The sequence below is a fragment of the Myotis brandtii genome, unplaced genomic scaffold, assembly GCF_000412655.1.
Source record: "Myotis brandtii unplaced genomic scaffold, ASM41265v1 scaffold155, whole genome shotgun sequence".
Classification (NCBI taxonomy): domain Eukaryota; kingdom Metazoa; phylum Chordata; class Mammalia; order Chiroptera; family Vespertilionidae; genus Myotis; species Myotis brandtii.
The window spans coordinates 1,266,887-1,284,139 of NW_005355621.1; the positions used below are offsets into that span (position 1 = coordinate 1,266,887).

Sequence of the window (17,253 nt, forward strand, 5' to 3'; positions counted from 1 at the left end):
CCACACGGATCCTTTAGGCCCAGCATCAATGCCACCTCCTTCATGATGCCTTCTCCAGTCACCTTCCGACCTTGTGACCTCTCCCAAACTTCAGAATGTGTTCTAACCACCTATGGGTCTTGTTTCAGGGAGTCTGGAGTGGGCCTGAGAACCTGCATTCCTAACACGCTTCCAGTGAGGCCGTGCTGCAGTCCAGGAACACTTGGTGGGGCAAGGAGAACACCTTGCATCATTCAAATGGAATTGATCACACAAGGCCTCGTATTATTAATACTGAAGTGTGGACCTTAACTTCCCTTCTAGACTGAAAATACCTTGAGAGCAGCAACCCACAGAGGAGGCGTCTATGTAGTAGAAAGAGAGCCAGGGTTAAATCAGACAGCTCGAAGTTTCAGTTTCACTCTACCACTGACTGCTATGATAGTGACTAATCCCAGGACCTCTGAATCTCAGTTTCCTTATCTGTAAAATGGGGATAAAAATTACCTCCCTCTCAGAGGATTAACGGAAACAGTGGCTGTGATGATGCCTAGCATACTGCCTGATGCTGAAAATATTTCAGTTTTGGCTTCCCTGCTCTTTCCTTCCTTGTGTAACTGGGCTTTCCATAGTCTTGTATGTAGTAAGTTGGAACCTTCTGGGCCCAACTTCGGCAGGAACATCTGCTCTACAATCTGTTCAAGTAGAGCTTGCCTTTCGGGATAGGACGTTCCAACGGGTCATGGACCTGATGACACTTTAGAGTTCATCACAGTCTTCCTCTTTGTGGTGAGTGTGCCATCAGAAACATAAAAACCCACTGACATCTGCCAGGGCATAATGCCGTTTGCTCAGGTTGTAAAGGAGAATGGATGAGCCTGACTTACAGTAACTAACCCCCCCCCACTCGTGCTCAGGCTCCCCTCCTCAAGCATTTAGAGTTTGACCTCCCTGGTCCAAGGTTTCCTTCCCAACAGCATTCCATCAAAATGTCCCATTTCCTCGTGCTCACTGAAGCTCTCCTTAACCAACCAACGCACTCTTTTCTGGGCTGCTAAAGGGCACAGAACAGGAAGGGCCCTGACAGAAATCAGAAGACCAGGGCAGCAGGTTTAAAATAAGTAATCATCCACAGACTAAGCTGGAAATAATTATACATATTTTATATATATCCTTTCAAATATGCTAGCCATGTATAAAATATATATACTTACCCATATTTGTAAATCACTTTACATTATATTTCTGTTTGATAATATATTCTACTTCAAATATTTAAACTATTTCTAGGGGGAAAAGAAAGAGAATTTCTGCTCATCTGAAGATACCACTAAGAAAAATGAAAAGGCAGACCACAAACTGAGAGGTGTTTGCAGTACTTTTATCTGATAAACATCTCCTATTCAGAACATAAAGACAACTCTTACAGATCATGAAAAGACAAACAGCACAATCTTAAAAATAAAGGAAGACTAGACTTTGCAATGCAATATACAGATGATGTATTATAGAATTGTACACTTGAAATCTATGTTATTCACCAATGTCACCCCAATAAACTTAATAAATAATTTTTTTAAAAAACTGACAGGCAAAAGACCTGAACAGGTAGTTAACAAAAGAGGATATGCACAAGAATGTCTAGAGCACCAATCCTTCTTAAATTCTTCCAAAAAATGGAAGAGGAGGGACACTTCCAAACTCATTCTATGAGACCAGCACTACCCTGATACCAAAGATAGACAAAGACACTTCAAGAAAGAAAATTCTAGATCAATATCCCTTAAGAATACTGTTGCAAAAATTCTCAAATACCAGAAAACAAAATTCTACAGTTTGTTAAAAAGGATTAAACATCATCACAAGGTGGGATTTCTTTTATTTGCTGAATGAATGAATAGTTAAACGGACAAAGATCAATCAATGTAATACACCATGGAACAAAGTATCCACATGATCTTTTCAACTGATGCAGAGAAAGCGTTTGACAAAATTCTTTTGTGATTAAAAACACTCAACAAAATGGGAAAATAAGAAAACTACTTCAACATAGTAAAAGCCTTTATTAACAACCCACAGCAAACATCATACTCAACGATGAAAGACTGAAAGCTTTTCCTCTAAGATCAGGAACAAGACAAAGATGCTCACTTTTTATCATTTCTATTCTACATAGTACTAGAAGGCCTAGTCAGAGCAATTAGACAAGAAGATTACTCATATGCACACAAAAACCCTGTCAAATCTGATAAACAAATTCAACAAAGTTGCAAGATACAAAAAGCAGCTACATTTCTCTATACTAACAATGAACAATCCAAAAAGGAAATTAAGAATGCTATTTACAATAGCATCAAAAGAATAAACTACTTAGGAATAACCTTATCTAAGAAAGCGAAAGACTTGTACATGAAAAACTATAAAATGTTTCTGAAAGAAATTCAAGAAGACACTAATAAATGGAAAGACATCCTATGTTCATGGATTGGAAAATTTAGTATTGTTAAGATGTCAATGCTACACAAAATAAACTACAGATTCAATGCAACTCTTATCAAAATCCCAATAACATTTTTTGAAGAATGTTAAAATATATCCTAAAATTCATATGAAATCTCAAGGGACCCTGGATAGCCAAAACAATCTTGAAAAATATAGCAATGTTGGAGGTTTCACATTTTCTGATTTCAAAACTTTAATACAAAGGTACAGTAATCAAAATAGTTTGATACCAGCATAAAGACAGATATATAGACTGACAGAATAGGATAGAGAGCCTAGAAATAGACCCTCGCCCGAGGATGTGTTTATTGACCTTGTGAGGGAGAGGGAGGGGGAGGGGAGGGGGAGGGGAAGGGGAGGGGGAGAGGGAAACATGAACTGGTTGCCTCCCATACACTGTGACCTTCCAGTGCATGGGATGACGCTCTAACCAACTGAGCAACCTGGCCAGGGTGGTAGTCTTCTGCTCTTTTTTAAAAAAATATGTTTTTATTGATTTTAGAGAGGAAGGGAAAGGGAGAGGGAAAGAGAGACAAATATCAATGATGAGAAAGAATCATTGATCAGCTGCCTCCTGCACGCCCCCACACTGGGGATTGAGCCAGCAACCTGGGCATATGCCCTGACCTGGAATTGAACCTTGACCTCCTGGCTCATAGGTCAACCCTCAACCACTAAACCACACCAGTTGGGCTTTTCTACTCTTAATATAAAGCACAGCAGTCCATATCCTTCCATTTACTCTAATTCTCTAGGCCAAGATCCAGGAGACATTTTTACTTTCCAATAGCAAGGGCCTTCGAGGCTCTAAAACAACCATCCCATGGCACACTACGGGGATGCAGAGAATGGCCTCTCCCACTAAGGGGCCACATCTGCTCGATGGAGCATCCCTGTAACGGGGTCTTTGGGGGTCTCAGACAATACAAACGTGCCCACAGCCAGTTTCTGCAGTGGCCTCAGTTTCCACACCCACCTAAGTGGCACTCCCTATTTCAGAACATTACGGGGAGGGCCGGGGGCAGTTCCTCAATGCCGCCAGAGCCTCTGGGTCCGGGGACTGGCCAGCCCAGCACTCTAGAAGTGCTATTCCTCCCGTCAGAACGGTAGCCGAGTCTAGGACGTCCTGGAAAACTGAGTTCCAAGCACTTACTTTCATCATTAGAAACATTCCCCAGAGATGTGTGGCTGGAATAACGTTTGTTTTCGCTTTCGTTGAGACATCTTTCAATCCAGCTCTCTGAAAAAAGAAAGAAAATCACAAAATTGCAGAATCGCTGCTGACAGGAACACCACTGATGCATTAGATTTCGTGAATGCCCAACTTTCATCTGAGAAGTGCTGGGACTGGGACTGGGTTTTACAAGAGGCTCCACGTGCACCATTTGCCGGGTAGTGTGAAGGCAAAATGGTAATTTGAAGCCCCACTTGAGTAATTCTTGGTCAAATTCTACTAATCCTGGAGTATTCATTTCCCAATAGTATTTACTGAGGATTGTCTTTCTTCAAAAGGAAGATACGTTCTTGAGAAGTAGTATGTAAAACCAAATTCGGTCAAATGACTCCTTAATGGAGGTTTGCAGACTTGTAAATGCACAGCAGAACCTTTCCCTTAAACCCAGTGGTTCTCAACCTTGGCTGCACATTAGAATCACCTGGGAATCTTTTTAAAATCCTGATTTCTGGGCCTCATCCTCCGGAAATTCTGTTTCTTTGTTATGAGGTGTGTGGCCCCACCCCATAACAAAGAAACAGAATTTCCGGAGGATGAGGCCCAGAAATCAGGATTTTAAAAAGATTCCCAGGTGATTCTAATGTGCAGCCAAGGTTGAGAACCACTGCCTTAAACACAAACAGGAGAGCAGATCAACCCTGTGGTCTGGTGGGAGTAGAGAGGGAGGGTAGGGATCTGCAGCTCTCCTCTCTTTGCCCAGTGAGCCTTGAAGGGACTCTTCCAAGCACAGACCATAAGTCACTGCACGAGGAGATAACAAGATCTCTGACAGCTGTGTAGTACTTTTATTTTTATTTTAAAAAGTATTTATTGATTTGAAAGAGAGGAAAAGGAGAGAAAGGGGAGGAGGGGAGAGAGGGAGAGCGGGAGAGGGGGAGAGAGAGGGAGATTTATTGTTCTACTTATTTATGCATTCATTGGTTGCTTATTTTGTCCGTTTCCAGTTTGGAGATCAAACCTGCAACCTTGGCATATTGGGATGACACTAACCAACTGAGCTACCTGACCAGGGCAGCTTTGTAATACTCTTAAAATCCAAAAGACTATGGTTTTTAAAATCCATTCCAAAGGCTACTGATGTACTTTCCACAATGTAGCATAATTCTATTCCATCCTCTAGACCAGGGGTGAGGGGTCCAAGGGCCATTTGAATATTTATAACATCCTTCGAGGGCCATACCAAATTATCAACTTAAAAATTAGCCTGCTCTATTTGGTCAAACATTTAATTAGCTCACCCCTAATGCCTTGGCAGGGCCAGACCAAATGTTTTCGTGGGCCTTATATGGCCTCTGGGCCGGACGTTCCCCACCCATCTTTCATTCATTAATTCATTCATTCAACATTAGCCAAGTACAGTCAGTTCTGCTATCATGCTTGTTTTGAAAATAAAAATGTAGTCCAATACAAGTAATATGGTTGCTTATGCTTGATTTCTTCTGTAAGGAAGAGGAGGTGAATACAGAAAACTGCATGTAGCCCCAAAGGAATATGCAAAATTCAGATGCTCACACCTGAAGCCACTTTAAGTTCTGTCAGCCACTTTAAGGTCACGTGTGTGTTACGAGCCACACCCGCCCAGATAACTAACCCATGTTCCGGCCCTTCACACGTCCACTTCCAAAAGCAAACTTCAGGTCTTTCCCAGCATGAAGTGTCCTATTTACTGTATTTATCTATCTCTTAACCATTTAACATGTGCAAACTGTGCTACCATTCTATTAGTTTGTTTTCAATGTGTCACTGACCAAGTTTCTGAGTGCTGGGCCCCTAGCTTACCTTTCCAGTAAACTCTGTGGTTTTTATTGTGAGAGTCTGCAGCGCGGTGGTGATTTTTAGGAATGCATATGTGGTGTTACGGCAGAACTGACTAGAGCTGTGGCTGTGTGCTTTTGCACGGACGGGGCAGTCTCCCGTTGCCGTCTCTACAATATGGGAACTAGCATTTATTGGACATCTACTTGAATAGGCCAGGCCCTTTGCATATGTTATCTCATTGAATGCTGACAGCTCCAAAAGTGAAGATTTTAATCTCCGTGTTTCCTAGAAAGCAACTGAAGCTTAGAGAGATTAAGCAATGTGACTCCTCATGATTCAGAGAGCCAAGGAAAAGATGGTTAGTTAACCCCTTTTGTAACATATTGTAAAAAGCAGCCACGCTCGTGAGTAAACTATGGGGGGCGGGGGAGCAAACGCACCCAGCAAGGAGACACGTTGGGTGTTTGTTTTGTATTTTATGTTCCGACAAACTGCTCTTTTAAAAGCTGCTTCTACAACTGTAAATAAGTACCGGAATATCCAAGGGGAGGGACAGGAGCCAGCTTGTTACGAGGATATGAAAATCTGTTATTTCTGAGGAAGCAACGCGCAGCAGAGAAATTCAAAATGTTACAGCGCTACCCCTTCCAGAGAGGAAATGCGCATCTAGAAACACATGGCTTGCCATGTTTTCAGAGCGGCGATGGCACAAGGTGGGCGTCTGTCATCACATCATACTGAAAACCGCAGCTGAATACAAATCTCCAGAATTCTTTTCAGGACTCCCCAGAATGTCTCCGCGCAGACCTTCTAATCCCTTCCATCCTGGCGCACTTTCCCTGGCAGCAGCCGCGGTGATTTTTAAAGGGCATCTACTGAAATGTGCAGCTTCTTCCTCCGCCAAACCCTCCCACCAACAGCCGCTTCTGCTGTTCTGGGCCAGTCCTCGGTCCTGCTACCTAGGTATTCCTACCTACTTGCTCTCACGTGCGTGGACACACATCAGCACACGTTAACCACCCCACCCCCTCCACAGAAACGGGGACCTCAGAGAAATGCTCGCTCTCTCGCGCCCACTTTGCCTGTGCCAGGATTAGGCCTGTTACAATTGGAGCCCTTCAGAGGGCCTCTTCCTGCAGGGAGACGCCCAGTGATGGGCGGGCCCTCTCTGAAGAACCCGTGGAGACATTCTGGAGAGGAGCTGGACTAAACCCCAGGTGGGCAAGGGAGGGCAGCGCCTGCCCACCAGAGTCAAGAACAAACTTTCCTGATGGCCGTGCCTGTCCTCCACACTGCTCGCCCCCGACACTGGAGAGGTGAAGGCAAGGTTACAAGAAGGGAGAGAGGGTTGGAAGGGCCATTAAAGAAGAAGAAGAGATCTCACCAAGGAAGCCTTTCCCCTCCCCATTGCACCCACTAGGTCTCTCTGACCCCATGACCTGTGCCTGCAGGCACTCTGCTACCCAGCTCTGCTCCTGAGAGCAACACAAAACAACCTGGTCGCCTTTGCACAGGAACGATATAGGAAGATAGCCATCCCGTCTCCTTTTTTTCTGGTCAAAGTACCCTGCCTGCTTCAGCTCTTTCATGGAAGAAACTGTTCTCGCTTCTTTACCACCCAATTCACCTGCTTCTGGCTGTCTTCTAGTTAATCAACGTCCACTTGAACAAGCACCCAGGATGGACTCCTGGAAGTTCCAGATGGTGCCCAAAATAGCAGAACCATCACTCTGTTGTTCTGGGGACCTGCCTGGAGTTCTCAGAGCATTCAAAGGCCCTGCATTCCAGAGTGCATGGGGCGACACTCCGAAATATCCCAACAGGCCATGGCCTTGCAGCCACAGCTGCTCTTTGACCTCTGTCTTCTTCCCTCATAGGACCGACAGTGGCATCTGCAACTCGTGTCCCATTGGTCAGGTTGCTCCATTTGACTGGAAGGCCCCTATTTAGGTCACAAGTAAACTTTAAAGCTATTAACAATGGATTTTGGTCTTGCAAAGATCAAGAATTACTCAGCCAGATGACATTCATATAGAACTTCTAATAACACACTGTGTTCATCTGTCTTATTTATTTATAATTATATGATTTAACAATAGAGGCCACCATATATTGAGGCCCTGTGGGCCAAGCATTAGGCAAATGCATTACTTCACCATCATATGTAATCCTCATAACAACCCTTTGGGGCAGGTGCTAGTAATATACACGTTTTAGAGATGAGGAAACGAAGGCTCAGAAAGACCAGGTGGCTTGTCCACAGTCACCCAGCTCGTCAGAGGCAGGACCAGCATTCACCCTCGGGTCCTAACCACAGTGCTCTCTCCCTGTGTGAACCGGGCCCTCCTTCACCCACGTCCCACACTGTCTCCAGATCACAGTGCCAACATGGCAGCGTCGGTCACAGTCTGCCTTGCATCAGAACTTTTGCTAAAACTCTTAGACATAACAACTTTTGCTAAACGCATTTATGTTTTTCTTTGCCAGCCTTTGTTATACATAGCAGGCTCTTCAGTTTAGAACTGAAACATCTTTAGAATGGAGTCCACTTTATCCTATTTCTTTTGACTCTCCACTAGTGCCTGGTAGAAAGTTTTTCCTGTAACCTGGCCTCAAAAAACGTTACGTTACCGATACATGTGATATCAAAGAATGTACAACATATAGATCAATATGTCTACTTATCTACAGGACTTTCTAACCATTTTCTTCCTTACCACATAGGCATGAAAAAGTACACTACATACAAGGCGATCTTCTTTTTTTAAAATATATTTTTATTGATTTGAGAGAGAAAGGGAGAGAAATAGAAAGATGAATGAGAGAGAATCATCAATCGGCTGCCTCCTGCATGCCCCGCCCACCCCCACCCCCCACTGGGGATCTAGCCCGCAATCCAGGCATGTGCCCTGACCCAGAATCAAGCCATGACCTCCTGGTTCTTAGGTTTATGCTCAACCACTGAGCCATTGTGGCCAGGCCAAAGCCAAAGGCGATTTTCTAAACAAAGCAAACAAAATTCAAAAACCATATATTTTGTGCCTTCTAGATACAAGAAGCTGTGAGTGATATAGACATGAATAAGTGGGGTTCTGCCCTCTAGGAAGCGAAGCAGATGCTACTCCCCAAGCTCATGAGTGCAAAGATTCTGCTGTTTTTGTTCACTACCTTATACCAGTGGCTGGCCCTGCACCTGGCCCCACAGATGTTGCAGAATAAATATGTTGTTGAATGCATTACTTTTTCGAAAAGCAACACTAAGTTCCTACATGTGCCAGGTACTACACAAGGTATTTTCACATATCTGGTTTAAATTAAACCTCAGAACAATGTTATGTGGCTTTAATAGCTCTGTTTGTAGAGGTGAAAACTGAGGCTTGAAGCAAAAGTTCTAACACAAGGCAGACTGTGATCGATGCCGGAACAGAGGCACTGTGTTTGGAGATGCAGGAGGAGAGCTCAGTTCACACTCAGATGACTCCCTGCTCCCAGTTGCCTCATTCTAGATCCATAAAAATCATCTGACCTTTTCACCAGGACCGAGCCTGCTCTGAGCGCCAACGGGATTTACTGACGGCTGTGAGTATAGGCTCCGGGGCTGCAAAGCACCCCTTCCCCTGACTCCTCTGAAGCCATGGGCAGGAAGCAGGAAGCATGATGCCTTGTGGGTATTCACTTTGCAAGGAGTCTCACCATGCTCCTCGGAGGCAGTTCTTCACGTCTCCCACTTTGGATGGAAGATTTGGAAACCCCAACTTGAAGTGACTTCCTCAAGTTCACACAATGAGGTTGAACAGAGCCATACATGGTTATCGGGTTCTGTAGGAGGCTTGGTTCCCTTCGGAGCAACAGGAAAAAATCACCACCAGGAAGCAGGGCTTCGCCCACAGGCATTGGTCTGGCAGGAGGAGCCGGCTGGGATGGTTCTCCAAAGGCAGGTGTCCTTGATGGTCACAGAGCCCGTGACATACAGAACCTGACCAGAGCCTCACAGCCACCTCATGAGGTGGGACCTCATCCCACTTTACAGAGAAGGAAACGGGGGAGTAGAACCAACGTCAGGCAGGAGGCTTAGGCTCAGAATTCAAACCCAGACCTTCCGTCTCCACAGCCTATGCCGCTGCTTCTTGCTGCCCCACACTGGGCACAGACCAATTGTTCCCTCAGATCATCCATCCGTCCGTCCATCCATCTTGCAAATCATTGTCAAGTACCTTCAGTGTAAAGTTCCAACAGAAGAGATGGACAGACAAATGCTATTTAACTGGAAGCCAATATAGGACAGCAAGATACCCCTGGAGGACCAGGCTCTCGGGACCTGAAAATATCTTGTATGTTTCTGTATTATTTTTAAGTATATATTGTCCCCACCTTAAAAATGTAAGCTCTAACAACCTTGCCTATCCTGTTCAGTGCTTTTTTCCCCAAGAGCCGGGAACAGTGACAGGCACAGAGCTGGGGTGATGATTGGACGAAGTAGGTGAAGGAACAGAGAAGGGTGGACAGATTTCCCTACCCACTCCTTCCCCCCAGGATGCCTCTGAGGAAAAAACACATCACTGGAGACAGTGCAGTGAGGGGCAAGGCCTTCAAAGGGTCAGAGAGTGGGGACCATACATTTTCCCCAAGAGCTGGGAACGGTGACAGGCACAGAGCTGGGGTGATGATTGGACGAAGTAGGTGAAGGAACAGAGAAGGGTGGACAGATTTCCCTACCCACTCCTTCCCCCCAGGATGCCTCTGAGGAAAAAACACATCACTGGAGACAGTGCAGTGAGGGGCAAGGCCTTCAAAGGGTCAGAGAGTGGGGACCATACAGGCCCAAGGAGGGATCCTGTGTGACCGTTTAAGGAATGGCAAGAAGGCCCGGGGCGGATGTGGAGTGACGGAGTTGGGGTAGCACAGATGACAGAGAAGACAGAGGCTGACAGGGAAGAACATGGGCTTTGGAGTTAGAACAACTGGAGTGAGAACAGTTGGATTTCAAATCCCAGCCCTGCCATGTACCAGCAATGTAACGTAGGGATGGTTCTTAAACCTTCCTAAAGCCCTGCTTCCAGGATTTCCAAAGATTAAAATAACACAGGGGAAGCGCTTCGCTTGGCTCTGGGGGCCATGGAGAGACGAGGAAAGCGTGGTCTCTGTCCACCGGGGCCCCCAGCTGAGCAACAGGGACAGACAGCAGGGGTGATGTCGAGCGTTTATTGAGCATCCTCCCCACACCGGTCACCCTGCTTCACATGCCTCATCTCCTCCTCCCAGCAACAGCGCCTTAAACTCGGTCTGTGAGGCGGAAACAGGCTCAGAGAGGCCTGGTGAAGACTCCTCTCCCCGCTAGTTGGTGGTCGAGCTGGGTCAGGTCTGTCTGCCTCCAAAGCTGGTTGGCACTCCCCTGGCACACTGATCCAGAGGCTGGCAGGGACTAGGAGTACGTCAGTTATGACCGTGAGGGGCTGTGGGGCACAGGAGGGAGCTTCCCGCTTGGCCCGGCTGCTTCGCAAGGGGTCCTTAAAGGATTCGGCATCAGCCGGACCAAGGAGGCAAGAAGGGCATTTTGGACAAGGGGGCTGCCGTCAGGGGCAAAGGCATCAAGTGGGTTCTGGGAAAGATGAGGAGTTCACTGACCGGGGACCCACGGAGTGGTGGGCGACAGGTGGGACGGCTGGTTGGGAGGGTTGGTTGGGAGCAGATTGCCAAGGCCTCACCGGCCAGGCCCAGAGCCTGCAGGCAGCTGGGAGCAGGCGTGAGTTTCCAGCCCTGGGGGAGTAGCACGACTAGCTTTGTTTCTGAGCAACTGGGTGAGAACGGGAGTTCTTGACTTATGCAATACCTGCAGAAACGCTGCCTGACTTAGAAAGTGTCACCCGGTTTTAATAGAAGGCATTATTCAGATTCCTGCTATCAACAGTCTTTCGGGCTGTGCTGGGCCTATTTTAGGAACTCACAGCTTGAGAAATGCCACATAAAAGAGTTGACGTGCCACACTCAAAGCTACCAAGGGAGGACCAGGCCCCATGCCCCCCTCCCCCACCCACCTCGGGCCCTGGTTGTTACCAGTGGAGCCACCCCAGCGTGGCCTGCTTCCATCTCCCCCGGCACCAGGCTGTGCTTTCCTCTTGATCATTCTCTCCCAGACCCTTTTCCTCTCTCCCCACGGTGGTGACACACAAGACACGCAGGATCGGATGGAAAGTCCGGGCCCAGGAGGTGGGCAGCTGTGGCCTCTCCTGGGGAGAACTCAGGTCAGTGAGTTGTCATGGCGACACCAGAGGCCCTGCCCCAGAGGCCGCTGGGTTCCAGGAAGGGGCCCCTGCCCTGCCTCCAAGGGGTAGCCCCCCCTCCTGTCCCTGCTTTCATCCTTTCCTTTGCTCACCAAATATGGATTGGGCACCAACTGTCTGCTCTGGGGACTAAGTGATGAACATGGCAGGCTAGGTCCCTGCTCTCAGGGAGCTTAGATTCTGTAGGGCAGACAGACAAAGCCGTGGCATGGGGCAGACAGGGATGGGGTGGTGTGTTGGTGATGGGGACACTGAAAGCCTCTCGGTGAGATGATGTCAGAGCAAGTACAAAGGCCTGAGGTGGGCGTGGGCCTGGAGGTGGGAGGCAGAATGGCAGAGGAGGGGCAGGAGGGGCGAGCAGTAGGAAATGAGGCCAGGAAGTTAGGAATGGCCCCAACTGTGTAGGGCCTTCCTGGCCATAGTAAGAACATGGCATTTATCCCAAGGGTGCTAAGAAGCTACTGAAGGGCTTTAAACAGGTGATACGAACTCCACTGGCTCAGAAAGGGTCGCCTCCTGGGGTGTTTACATTCATTCATCCCACTATTTGTTTATCAACCACTATGGAGTACCATGTGCCAGGCACTGGGCTACTTACACAACAGGGACATAGCAGTGAACAAGAGGGCACGGTTTCTGTCTTCGTGGAAGGTTAGACTATAGGGTGGGAGCCAGCTATTACATAATCACACACGGAGAGGTGCCATTACCCAGAGAGCCACGGGCGAGGGAAAGCAGGGACATAGCAGTGAACAAGAGGGCACGGTTCTGCCTTCATGGAGGTTAGACTTTAGGGTGGGAGCCAGCTATTACATAATCACACACGTAGAGGTGCCATTACCCAGAGAGCCACGGGCGAGGGAAAAGGGAGGCCTGTCCTAATCTGTGAGAGCCAGGGAATCTTCTCGGAGGAAGTAGCAGTAAGAATGAGAAGGCATGATGCTACCACCCAGGGAGGGAGGGAGGGAGGGCAGGAGGGGAGATGGAGGGAGGGGTGTTCCTGGCAGAAGGACCAGCAGTGCAAAGGCCCTTCAGCTGGTGGAAGAATGATGCAGTCCGGTCCGGAAACTGACAAGCATCCTGAGTGTGAACGCACACATTCATTCAGGCAGTAATTCACACGTGTTCATCGAGACCAGCCTGTTGGAGGAGCACTTTGTGAGACGCTATGGGGTGTGCACACGTAGGAGCCCTGCCTCTGTGTTCGGGACTGGGTCAAGGAGTCTGAGGTTTATTCAGGGGGAGGTTGGGAATCTCTGAATGTTTTTACTAGTGTGTGGCATAAGCACAAGAGCTGTGTGGGCAGCTCCATCTGCTGCTGCTAAATGCAACCTTGGAGGGAGGAGAAAGGGAAGCAGGAGACCATGTCACTCACCATCCAAGCCTGACACTTCTGAGGTTGACAGTATTAATAATTTTGCCAGGACCACATGTGTAAACCAGGACTGACCCAGGCAAAGCCCAGGACTTACTGGTCCTACGCAAAAGGAGGCCACTGCAAGATTCTAACTAAGGCTTGGAGCAGGAGCGGGGAACCTTTTCCCTGCCAAGGGCCACTTGGGCATTTATAACACCACTCGCGGGCCATACAAAATTCTCGACTAAAAATTAGCCTGCTATATTTGGTCAAACATTTCATTAACTCACCCCTAATGCCTTGGCAGGGCCAGACCAAATGGTTTTGAGGGCCTTATACAGCCCGCCGGCGGAATGTTCCCCACCCCTATTACAGATGGAGAAAGAAAGGCCCGACTGAAAAAAGATGACAACCCTGCCCTCATTCTGGCTAAGTGTCCTCACTGCCCCAGCCAGTGGCCAGTGGCCCCGTGTCTCTTCCTCATCAGCTGGAGTCTCAATCACGCACAATGCAGGTGAGTCCAAGGTGACAATAATGACATCTCCTAGAATGTGGCCTCCCAATGCCAGCACCGTCATCTTCATCAACAGCATCAGCACAGCAGTGACCTGCCCAAGATCACACAGCGGGAAGCAGCTGAGACAGGATTTGACTCTGACTCTAACCTAACCATTATGTATACTGTAACACCCATGATTATATATGCCTGAAAGTCTCACTGTGAGTACGAAGCTGTGTCTAACATAATACCAAACACACAATAGGTGCTCAGTAATGTTACTGCCCTGTCTCACTTTAGAAAACGCAATATATAAAACTCTATAATAGGCTAGGAGCTTCGTTCTGGCATCATTATTTGCAGAATACAAGAATTAGCGAGTGAACCCTGAGGGTACACCAAAGCCATCAGTTCACAGATCATGAGCTCACCACAGTCCCTGCAGACTAGAGGAAGTCAATGCTAAGGTATTCAGTGCCATCTCCTGTCGAAGATAAATTCAATGTAAAAGCAGATCTCTGCTCTGAAAATCTTCCTGGGAGCATCAGATTAATGTACATAGTTGCATAACCAGGCTGTGAAAATTTCATTTCCCTTGACGTGAGGGGGGGCATACCCACTACTTCCTAATGTCAGTAGACTTTTTGTTTCTCTATCATTACATTATTATTAAAACATAAAAATCTGAAACGGCTACTGGAGCCAAGGTTACCCACTGTGCACAGCATCTGATATTATTTGATTCTCGACATCACTTCTTTCCTAGGTTGTTGTGTTTTTTTTTTAACCCTCTTTCCCAAACAGACTTCAAACTAGCCTGAACTTTTAAAATAAATCCCAAGATGGCCTTCTCCTTTTTTCCTTCTTATGCTAAGCTATCATAGAAATTATATTTTAAAATGTTAAAAAGAAAACACATTCACCCACAAGCCCACCCTCATAACATGTGAACTACTTGTGCACATGTGTGATTGTAACCCCAGCAAACATGCCATTTCCATTCCTTTTAACATGCTATGGTGCAGATTTGTCCTATGTGGCATGTCTTTCACACTTATTATTGTTTAAAAGTTGCCCAGTGACCCACTGAACTAACGCTCCTATTTTTTATAACGTTTCAATGAACAACTGGGTGCATATCATGTTTTCTCTTTTGAACCATTTCCTGAGAATATGTAGGAGAATGAACAGAAGCATGTGGGTCTAGTAACTAGCTGTGCGTGTGTGGTCAGAATTCCTGCCTTAGCACTTCCTAGTTGAATGACTTCAGGCCAAGTCTCTAAACCTCAGGGTCCCTTCATGTAGAAGGTGGATGATGATAATCTGCCCGTCTCATCTTAGTGGCGCGAGGCTTCAGAGAACAGAGGCATGGAAAGCACTTCGCACAGTGCCCGACACTGAGCAGGGTCTACATACGTGGCACCACGATGACTCCCAGGTACCCGCTTATGACAGAGGCACTTGGTTTTAGTCACAGTGCGGCAGTCAACAGCATGCACTCTGGAGCTCAGCTGCCAGGTTCAAGTCTGACTTCCTCGCTGTATGACCTTGGGCGAGTGACTCAACCTCCATGAGCCTCAGTTTTTTTCATCTGCAACATGGGGGGAGTAATACAGCGCCTCATGGAATTTGTATTAGAATTCAGAGAATAAGGCAGTGAATGTGCTTACATGATAAGCACTATAATTCCCAGCTTTTATAATTTTTATATCATGCCCACCCCAAAGCATCCCATGTTAGTCCCTTCCCTGTCATCAGTCTTTCAGTTTGACTCTTGGGTCTCTTGGTGGAGTGGCCCTGGAAGCCAGGAGGACACGCGTTCTAATCCTCTCCTTACAAGTGACTCGTCGGCTCTGCAACCCTGGGTAAAATTATTTAACCTCATGGGCCTCAATTTCCTCCCTATATAGTATTTTAAGATTCTACCCCATGGGTTGTTATGAGGATTAGGAGACATAATTTAAGCTCCTTGAGAGCTGACTGTACCTTATTCACCCACCATTCCCTGCCTGTGGATGGTGCTGGGCAGAACAGAGCAGACCGATGAGACGAGAAGGAAAGGATGGAGAAAAGGGAGGGGAAATAAGGAATGAGTGAAGCACCATGCCTGGCACTCAGCAGTCTCAAAAGAGTGTCAGTTCATCTGCAGTTAATTATGAAGTACTTGTTTCATGGAACCTTGAGCCAGGCTTCCCCAAAAGCAAGCCGAGTTTCAGCATCTTTCATGATATGAGGATGGAGTGATTTGTATCAAGTCAATATTCATGGACCACTGACTTGTGCAAGACACTCTAGTCTAGTGGGTGCTCTGCACTGAGCCCAGATAGTAAAGATATGGGTGGGAATCTGGAGAAACAAAGGAAGACACGTTAAGTAAACACACAAAAGGAGGATGGACACTACACGCCCTTCAGGCCCACGAGCATGGGTGCCACGGGAGGCAGCTCAGAACAGTCAGACTCTACCAGGGAGGCACACCACCTGCCCCGCCCTTCTGACGACACATTTGCAGCTGGCGTGGAGATGGCCTGGGTCAGTGATCGGCACATGCGGCTCTTTGGCCCCTTGGGTGTGGCTCTTCCACAAAATACTGGCTCTTCCACAAAATACTGACTTCTGCGCATGGGCCACGAAGTTTCAATTGCACTGTACGTGTGCACCCGCACATGGTGTTTTGTGGAGGAGCCACATGTGGCTTGAGAGCCACGGTTTGCCGACCACGGGCCTGGGTGAAAGGAAGTGTTGTCGCCATAACAAACCTCAGTTTAGATGCTCACTCGTTAATATGAAACAGTGCATGTGACTCAATACCACTGCAGGGCATTTTCACTGAGTATAAGGTGGGACTGATCCCACCTAGCAGACAGGTTCATGAGGTCACGAACTGAATGCGGCTCTTTGGCCCCTTGGGTGTGGCTCTTCCACAAAATACCGGCTCTTCCACAAAATACTGACTTCTGCGCATGGGCCACGAAGTTTCAATTGCACTGTACGTGTGCACCCGCACATGGTGTTTTGTGGAGGAGCCACATGTGGCTTGAGAGCCACGGTTTGCCGACCACGGGCCTGGGTGAAAGGAAGTGTTGTCGCCATAACAAACCTCAGTTTAGATGCTCACTCGTTAATATGAAACAGTGCATGTGACTCAATACCACTGCAGGGCATTTTCACTGAGTATAAGGTGGGACTGATCCCACCTAGCAGACAGGTTCATGAGGTCACGAACTGAAGAGACTGAGCACAATATTATCGACGATATTCCCTGTGCTGTACTTGACATCCCTGTGACTATTTTAACTACCAAATTGTACTTCTTAACCTCTTTACCTTTTAACCCACCCTCCCAGGCCCTCCCCTCTGGCAACCACTTGTCCGTTCACTGTATCTCTGAGTTTGTTTCTATTTTATTTGTTCATTTATTTTGTCCTCTAATTCCACATGTAAGTGAAATCATATGATAATTGTCTTTCTCTGACTTATCTTACTTAGCATAATACCCTCTAGGTCCATTCATGCTGTTGCAAATGGTAAGATTTTGTACTTGAAATATTGGGGCGCCCTAGCCAGTTTAGCTCAGTGGATAGAGCATTGGCCTATGAACCATGTACTGTGGTTGCAGGCAGGCTCCTCCCCAGCCCAGGCC

General features: G+C 47.1%; 1 protein-coding gene across 2 annotated transcripts in view; it reads right to left on the reverse strand.

Annotated features, from left to right (window-relative positions):
• The window catches only part of RFX4 (regulatory factor X, 4 (influences HLA class II expression)), a 134,070-nt gene that overhangs the window by 102,955 nt on the left and 13,862 nt on the right, over window positions 1–17,253 (reverse strand). For both annotated transcript variants that reach the window (XM_014535987.1, XM_014535988.1), the window contains exon 2: window positions 3,635–3,721. In XM_014535987.1, coding sequence (XP_014391473.1) covers window positions 3,635–3,721 — 87 coding nt within the window. The remainder of the gene's footprint in view (window positions 1–3,634; window positions 3,722–17,253) is intronic.